At 34.0% G+C, this 9,891-nt stretch overlaps 1 protein-coding gene across 1 annotated transcript; it reads right to left on the bottom strand.

The window, feature by feature from the left end:
* Positions 1-367: 367 nt before the first annotated feature.
* LOC143066466 (neuronal acetylcholine receptor subunit alpha-10-like) lies at positions 368-2,019 on the bottom strand. Its single transcript, XM_076239383.1, has one exon. It carries the CDS (start codon positions 1,653-1,655, stop codon positions 450-452), a length of 1,206 nt encoding a protein of 401 aa, XP_076095498.1. The 5' UTR covers positions 1,656-2,019; the 3' UTR covers positions 368-449.
* Between the last annotated feature and the right edge of the window lie 7,872 nt (positions 2,020-9,891).

The following is a 9,891-nucleotide window of genomic DNA, read 5'->3' as shown; positions in this document are numbered from 1 at the left end:
TTGGTTGAACATGTTTGTAAGCGCTCTCAAGCCCAACCCTAACATGGGACACTGTTGCAACAGCACAATATAAGAACTTTAAAAATATTAACTGATTATTAAAAACTTGTATGATATAGGAGCGTCACATCGTATGTAACAATTACTATCTAAAGAATAATTTTCATTCATAAATATTACTTTGGTTTCTTCATTTATTTCCATCAAATCAGGGAATAAACAAATATAGAAACTGTAATTATTTTATTACATTTTTTATTTAAAATGTGTGTCATATAATTTAAGAATTTAAAACAAAGAAGTCACACATCTAGTTATTTATATAACTCATATAAAATTGAGAATGGAAATATGTGTGTCATATAAATCTCACATTGGATAGAACAGAAGAATAGAATTAACATATTGAATCAATAAGCATATAAAATACATTCTTAATCTGTTCTCGATTATTTTGATACAAGGATGGCTATGATTGTGGTAGTTACAATCAGATTCAGTGCAAAGGAAAACCAAAACAGAACAAAATCTAAGAGAGAAGTAACATCAATCCAGTTTATATCCTCTTCCGACATCCGTTCCTTGTCAAAAGATTCGACTACATTTCTGTTTCCATTGCAATTCCCCGATTTACACACATCAACGCCTTTAAACTTGCAATGCCATTTAACCATTTGTCTGATGATATTTGGGACAGGGCTTTTCTTGTGATGAAGTCTCAATTCAACGGCAGTTGCACATACTACAAATATACCCATTCCTAGCTGAAAAATCAGATAGTATCCTAACATCGAACCAGATGTTTTCGGTAGCTCCGAACTCACAATTGTCAGGAAAACAGTAAACGCTAAAAATACGGTTATAGAATATCCCATCTTTTCACCACTGTCTGCCGGAAGTACAAATGTGAAAAAGTTCAGAATACCAAGGAGAATAACAGGAACGATAATATTTGTGACATAGAATCCAGCGTTTCGTTGGAGATTTAATGTAAATGTAACTTTTGGTACCGAATCTGAAGACAATTGAGATGCTGAAGTCGATATAATTGTCCACTCGGCATTGTCATCAGCATAATCCTGTAAAACAACACCTTTGCCTCCTAATTTTACGTCAATCGAGCGATCTTTAGTTGACCATGCCACAAATATTAGATCACATGCTTGTCTGTCAAAAGGAAAATATGTAATGTCTATTTCACATTTACTTTCAAATACTTCAAATGGATACCAAGACACATTTCCGTTACTCTGAACGTCAACATATATCACTGAGCTTCCAAGTTCTGTCAGTTTGGTGAATCCGTTTTTCAAAGTAAGGTCTGGTTTCCACACATCATCCTGAGGTACTTTAATGTAATTTGCATTACCGTAGGACACTGGTGTCCATGTCAAGTATTGGTCCAACCAGTGTACAGACAAATAAGCCGTCGTTGCAAGCTTTTGGGACAGTTCATCTATTCCGTTTATTCCAATAACGTGCAAGTCTATGGTTACCAACGTAGAAGAATTCTGGTCGATACTCGGACGCACCACCTTCATATAGTTCTGGGTTTCAAATAAAGTTTTATATAAACTTGCAATGTCACTACCAAGTGTTGTTGCTGCATTAATGCGCGGAAAGTAAATGCATATTACAAAAATAAAGTAGAACATTTTCAGCAAACTTAAATTGATCTTTTTGTTCAATGCGTATGCTAACGATTCTCTATAAGAGTAAGTAAAGAGTACCAAGAAAGTTTGTTTTAAACCTACAAAATATAATCAATGACCAAACCACTTAAATAAAGCAATTTGATTCGTTCTCCAATATTACATTTTAGATCATTAATCAATATTATATATTATAATATAGTTTATACAATCATACTTTTCTAGTATAAGTGACTTGAAAAAACGACTAACTAAAGACAAATTACGACAACCCGAATGTTAAATCTATATGACTGTATAAGCACACATGTTCTCTAAATGAAAAAGCTATTGTCTATAGTAGTTCCGATCCCTTTTTCACCTCACATTATCTAAGACGACAAAACAACAAACGTCATAATATAGCATAGTGGTATATATATTTATTATCTAGACTACTAAAAAACAAGCTATACTATTTCCATTATATAATTGCTAAAAACTACATGACAGCATATAAAAAATGTAACAATATAATCAATAAATGTATCTACGTTTTGGCTTTCTCGGGGGCTATTCACTTTATAAAAAATCTATCCAATCTAAACAATAATTTGAAACATTATTCTAAAAATAATCTATTAACTATAGGATGCAGTGGATACCTACAACATTGTTTCGGCTGCGGTGGATACCAGCAGCGGGTTTTTCGGCTGCGGTGGATACCAGCAGCGAGGTTTCGGCTGCGGTGGATACCAGCAGCGGGGTATCGGCTGCGGTGGATACCAGCAGCACGATATGCAAAATAATCCCATGCTTACGTATAAAATAATAATTGGAACTGATAATTAAGAATATTTACTATACTGATGTATAATTGACTTGGCGGTAAAAAATAATTTCCCCGAAATTAACATGGCCAAATTAAGCGAATTTAATACAATTAAATGAGTGAAAGCCCCCAAGATGATACATTATTTATTGCGATTTAATATTATTTTCATTTATTTATTATTTTGGTTTTTTTATGAACAGTCTTTTGTGCGAAGGTGTTCTCACAAGTTAAAATAATCAGTTGCAGCATATATGAAGCCCAAAATTGAACATTGAATCAATCTAACTTAAATTTACTAAAATATGGAATTATAACTGTCTCCATGTTTTTTTTACTAATAAAATGGCACATAATGTTACAAAAAAAAATACATGTGTGTAAAACTACGGAAAAAAACAATAATAATCTGTATTTTACATTTCAAGCTATAAACTACAACAAATGAATTAGTTATGAAAACACATATCATGCTGAGCTCTTTTCAATACTTTGGCATCAGTTCGTATGTATCGTATGTAGCAGTCTAATGACCACCTGCCCAATGTTTGAATAATATGATCCCCGACACCACATGCTGCTGCGGATGTAGCTGCTCCTATGCGAAAGGAGTGACCACAAAACTTAGCAGTATTATAGCCAAGTGTGTCCAATAGTTGTCTCAATGAAGAAATAAATGTTTCCCTGCTTAACGGTGATGATTGAAATTCATCCTCCACAAAAAGTTGAGATTTTGGTAAAGCGCCATTGTTATATCTTATAGACAGATACTTACTCATTGTATCCACGGGTTTAAATGTGTCATTTTCATAAATAGTAATATTCACTTCTTGACGAAAGGGGTCACGCTTAGATGATCGCAGGCGAAAAATGAAGAACTGTTTCGTCGGATCCACAGTGATATCTTGCAAAAGTACTATACATGAATTATCATTATAAGACCGACAGGTAAATTCTCTACAACTATGAAAACCGAAAAATGCCATTTTAAAAGCACACTGAAACATCAGGTCTAGCACTGGTGAAAATATTCCTTTCGATAAAAAAGCACAAAGTTTATTCAAAATTGATAATGTAATTGGCAATCTTTCTTGGAAAACATTGTTCTGAGATTTTTTAATACCCCGAAGAATAACTGGTAATCTGATAGCATTCGCCTAAGGATCATATCCTAAAAATCTTATATAATAATGACGTCCTCCGGCAAGATAGAGTTTAATAGTCTGGTGTTTAAGATTAAGTGTTTTTTGACAATAAGTTACGAAATAGACTAGAAGATCTTCTTTTACATAAGGGAGAGTAACTTCGGAGCACGGTTGACCATTAATTGCCAAAAAAACTCTGAAATATTTAAACGCGGATTTATATGTCAATCTAGTGCTTTCGCTCAAAGACGCATCCCATAATTCGTCTAACTTTAAATTCAAACCATCATCAGCTCTGAGGGATGCAGACAAGGAGTTGGTATCGCGTTTGCATGTGGTGCCAAGGCTCTGAACTTCATCATCTGGTAACGAGAAAGAGAATCAGCTATACAGTTTTTTATACCAGGAATGTGTTTGGCATGCACTACAAAATTATTAATTGCTGAATGATAAGTGAGCTTTCTCATTAACTTCATCAAGCTTGGAATCTTAGATCTACCCTTTTTTATAATATCAACAGTAGCTAAATTGTCACAATTGAATGATATACGTTTTCTTTTCCATCTATCTCCCCACAGTACGCATGCCATTACAATTGGATACAATTCAAAAAACGCCATAGATATTTGCTCACAAGACAATAGTTCATAAGGAAAGTCACCTTGAAACCATTCATTTTGATAAAAAAACCTCCAAATGAGAGAGGTGTAGCATCAGTAAACAAGTGAATGTCCGCAGCATTCGTTATATTATCATTTAAAAAGAAGGAAACACCATTCCAATCTTTTTAAAATTTTTACTACATAACAAGATCTGGTTTACAGCTTTTTAAGTGTACATAGTGATGCAACTTTTTGACAGTAGTAGATAGTTTAATTAATTGTGAAACAAATGATCTACCTGGCACTATAACTGTGCACGCAAAATTTAAATGCCCTAGTAAACTTAATAACTCTCTTTTCGTGCAAGAATTGCGCTTACTAAAATATTCTATAATTTCTTGAATTCGTAAAACCTTTTCTAAAAGAAGATAAGCCTCCATATTAATAATTTCTAAAAATATCCCTAAATATTCTAATCTTCAGTTTTCTTAAATGAAAGTGGCACACCTAATGACTTAAAAATTGTAATTGTTCTGAGCAATCCAACAAATTGCTTGTGAAAGAGTGTCAAAGATTTTTGGGCTAGACCTGCACCCAAACACCAATTTATTAAAAAAGTAATATCTGTCATCCCATTTGATTCCATGAAACGGCCATAACATTGGCGATAGGGGCATAACCTTAAAGGCGTCGGCTATATCGGTTTTTAAAAGCCAAGATTTAAAACCTAGGCTTTTGATAGTTCTGATAGCATCATCAATTGAAACATATTGCAAAGAAAATTCATCTTTATAGATAAGTTCATTTAAACTAGGATTTTTTGGATTTATGAATAATAAAACTCCAAATCAAAATATAAAATAGCACATATCGTATGAATGAAGACTTCTCGTCGTACAAACACGTGAATTGTTCAAAGTTTATTCCATGCTCCTTTTCCTGATATATTTTTCATCATACGGGATAACTTATTTGAGTTCAAATAAAGTCTGAATAAGCCAACACTTATAGTTTATGCACAGCAGTTTAAATACTGAAACAACTACTTTGTAATGAACTTTTTGAAAACAAAATAAAAAACTGCTACGATGAACTGGCAGCTTAAAACGAGCTTATTAATACTTTACTTATATCTCCTATCTGATTGGCTAACCAATATCCCTAAATATTCTAACTTATGACATGGTCCTTCAGTTTTCTTAAATGAAAGTGGCACACCTAATGACTTAAAAATACCTAAAAAAGTATTCATAGTTTGTTGAGCATTGTCTTGTTCTGGTACAATAACTAGAAAATCAACTAACAAGTGTAAAATGTGCTCTATATTGTAATTGTTCTGAGCAATCCAACACATTGCTTGTGAAAGAGTGTCAAGATTTTTGGGCTAGATCTGCACCCAAACACCAATTTATTAAAAAAGTAATATCTGTCATCCCATTTGATTCCATGAAACGGCCATAACATTGGCGATATGGGCATAACCTTAAAGGCGTCGGCTATATCGGTTTTTAAAAGCCAAGATTTAAAACCTAGGCTTTTGATAGTTCTGATAGCATCATCAATTGAAACATATTGCAAAGAAAATTCATCTTTATCGATAAGTTCATTTAAACTAGGATTTTTTGGATCCTCATGAGGCGCTGACAAGTCTACGATCAAACGCTTCTTTTTATTGTATTTACCTTCTGCCACACCGATAGGGTTAATGCGGTAATGTTTAAATGGAATAAAATCAAATGGTCCTTCTAAAAAACCATTTTCTATCTCCATCTCTATTAATTTTAAAACGTGTGCTGGTTGAGATAACGCTGATCTTAAGTGTTTGCACTCAATAGACTTAGATGGTAATGTTGTAATACCTGTGAAAAAACCTTGACTTAACCCAGAAACTAGGTAATTCTTAAATTCCTTATTTGGATGATTTTCTAATTCATGAACTAAATTACTAATCACAATGGGTGTTGTTACTCCTAATCTTAGGGAAACTTGATCGTTGATTGTTGAGCATTGTCTTGTTCTGGTACAATAACTAGAAAATCATCTAACAAGTGTAAAATGTGCTCTATATTGTAATTGTTCTGAGCAATCCAACAAATTGCTTGTGAAAGAGTGTGAAAGATTTTTGGGCTAGACCTGCACCCAAAAACCAATTTATTAAAAAAGTAATATCTGTCATCCCATTTGATTCCATGAAACGGCCATAACATTGGCAATAGGGGCATAACCTAAAGGCGTCGGCTATATCGGTTTTTAAAAGCCAAGATTTAAAACCTAGGCTTTTGATAGTTCTGATAGCATCATCAATTGAAACATATTGCAATGAAAATTCATCTTTATCGATAAGTTCATTTAAACTAGGATTTTTTGGATCCTCATGAGGCGCTGACAAGTCTACGATCAAACGCTTCTTTTTATTGTATTTACCTTCTGCCACACCGATAGGGTTAATTCGGTAATGTTTAAATGGAATAAAATCAAATGGTCCTTCTAAAAAACCTTTTTCTATCTCCATCTCTATTAATTTTAAAACGTGTTCTGGTTGAGATAACGCTGATCTTAAGTGTTTGCACTCAATAGACTTAGATGGTAATGTTGTAATACCTGTGGAAAAACCTTGACTTAACCCAGAAACTAGGTAATTCTTAAATTCCTTATTTGGATGATTTTCTAATTCATGAACTAAATTACTAATCACAATGGGTGTTGTTACTCCTATTCTTAGGGAAACTTGATCGTTTACATTCTTCTTTGCATATTGGACCCGATTTTTTGTTGGGTCCTAGTGCCTCATTTTTTGAACTCGTACAGACTGTTTTAGGGTGCTCTCCATAACAACTTAGACAAATATGTAAATTTCTACAATGAGGTCTAAAACAACCTGTTTTCCCGTTGAAATTATTACAGATTTCCTTTCCTCCATGGTAAGAACGCTCCCTGCCGTGTATGTCTTGATCTGACCTGTTTGACCCTGTCGTATTCCTATTGTTGCTGTTTGACTGATTAAAATAACTACTTGAGTGAAAAGTGCTACTGCAAATGCTACATGTGTTAGGTTTAATGTTCGCAAAAATATTGCAAAATAAAGTGTTATTTCTGATAGACCAGTCAACAGGAATATTGTTATGCCTTAAATGAGCTGCCGCATCAGCAGAAAACCGTTTATGGTACTCGTAAAATCCCTTACCCGGATACCTTGTGGCCATATCAACCAAATCACGTTCATAAAGATCCAGCTCACTCCTACGGTGAGGAAATGTTGTACACATTATGTTCTTATAAATCCCAAAAGCCTGAATAAATTCGCCCAGAGACAATGATCTTGAACTCCTAGGGTCAGATTTATTGTTTTTGTCTTCACTCAAGCTTAACTCGTGTGTTCCTGAACCAGAATAGTATGGTATAAATACAGATGTTAGATTAATGTCCATACCTGATATAATATTCTTTCGTAACTGGGGTGATATTGTTTCCACAAACGGTAGAGTTTCTGCAGAATAGCCGTGTGCTGTTCTCACCATGTTGCCTGAATTTCCCATATTTAAAAGCTGTTCCTCGCTTCCTGCGGCTGCGTTCGGTGCAGTTCGTGTATTTTGCAATGCATTGTATGCGGATTGAAATTTGACCAAGATTGACTTGAATTTGTAGAGTTATGATTGATAATATTGGATACATTATCCACCGGAGCGGAGACATATGCATTTGGTGTTTCTGCGATTCTACTAGTACTGGTATTTTCATTTCTGGCTTGAAGTAATAAATTCACCTTCCCTGTTAAGCCTGATACATTATGTTGTAGGGAAAACGGTACTATTTATTCTGCCATAGACGACAATATTAACATTTTCTAAATTTACCACTTTTAAAGATAAAAACATCCAATCACAGCGCTCCTTATTTGACTTCCTTCACCTGCCTTGGGTACACAAAAGGCCAACCTAATGCTGGGAAAATTTAATACTACCGTTTTCCCTGTAGGGATTGTACAGTCGATGATAATTTTGAAACAATTCCAATCAAAACACGATTGTCGTAACTGGGTGTGTTTTCATTATTGTTTATGTTTGGTGCATCATGGGATCGCAGATCCCCATCTACACGTGCGTTTTGTAGTGGCAATGCATGATGGTATACCGCACTACCATTTATGGGTTCTTCCCCACGTGCGTTTCCGCCTCGTGCTTCCTCCCCACGTGCGTTTGTTGTGTTTGATGTGATACTATCGGAATTTTCGTATCGTTTCAAAAGACGTACCAATGTCAAACGTTTTGCATTTAATGGAAAAGCGATATTCTTTCTTTTTAACTCTGCTTTTATTCTAGCAATTGTCCAATTTTCAAGTAATGTAGGATTATATATAACTGCATTATTGTTTTTCTTTTTCCTAATCGGACCCATTGCGTCCGTGCATGGGTATAAATGTAATGTCAAATGCAATATAAGTGAATAAATAAATAAACAGACCTCAGTTCTATGAATAATAAAACTCCAAACCAAAATATAAAATAGCACATATCGTATGAATGAAGACTTCTCGTCGTACAAACACGTGAATTGTTCAAAGTTTATTCCATGCTCCTTTTCCTGATATATTTTTCATCATACCGGATAACTCATATGAGTTCAAATAAAGTCTGAATAAGCCAACACTTATAGTTTATGCACAGCAGTTTAAATACTGAAACAACTACTTTGTAATGAACTTTTTGAAAACAAAATAAAAAAAACTGCTACGATGAACTGGCAGCTTAAAACGAGCTTATTAATACTTTACTTATATCTCCTATCTGATTGGCTAACCAATCTTCTAAAAATATATCAGTTCTCTTAGTAATTACTAAAAATATCTCTCTCTGTTATCTCAATTTGTATTCTATAAATATCCCACCTGACGTAGGCAGGAATTATTTATCGTATAAACTTAAATTTAAATCTTAAATTACCATATCAAATAGTTCATGTACTCTGATGATATGCATGCTTCTCGGGACAATTTTTCTCAATATAAGAGTTATAACCCTACGTTACAGCTTTTACATTAATGCTAGCAAGACAAATCTTTGTTTGGCTTGCTTGCTTTGTGTGTACCAATGTTTGCTCAAGCATGGCAATTAAGATAGACGGGGTTTCAGCTTGTATACATCATACTTAAATTTTATTGGACGTTACGTTGGAGGTTTAGGACACTTAATTTTAAAACATCACATGACAAATATTCTCAGGACTTTATGGAAGAGAACAAATATATAGATGATAGCAAAATATGTCTTTCATAGTTAATTCCCACAAAACACAAAAACGTTAACATTGTAGGAACGTAAAAGTGTGGACTTCCAGTTACGTTGTAAGAACGTTATGATATAACGTTATGGAAAACCAACCTGGAACCTAAATAAAACCTTGTGTAACCAAATTGGAACCTTGATAGAACCTTGTATAACCAATCTGGAACCTTAATAGAACCTTGTGTAACCAATCAGAAACCTTTATAGAACCTTGTGTAACCAATCTGGAACCAAAATATAATCATTTGTTACCAATCTGGAACCCAAATTTAACCTAGTCCCAGACAACATTTGTATGTTGGCAAAACAATGGCCCAACGTATTACATTCATTGGCTCAACGTTGTTTTTCTCTCCATCTTCCTGAACATGCATGAACATTTTGCCACTGGACGTTTTA

The sequence above is a fragment of the Mytilus galloprovincialis genome, chromosome 3 (genome assembly GCF_965363235.1).
Source record: "Mytilus galloprovincialis chromosome 3, xbMytGall1.hap1.1, whole genome shotgun sequence".
Lineage (NCBI taxonomy): Eukaryota > Metazoa > Mollusca > Bivalvia > Mytilida > Mytilidae > Mytilus > Mytilus galloprovincialis.
Note: the sequence above shows the minus strand (reverse complement) of the source record. Positions and strands in the feature narration are given on the sequence as shown.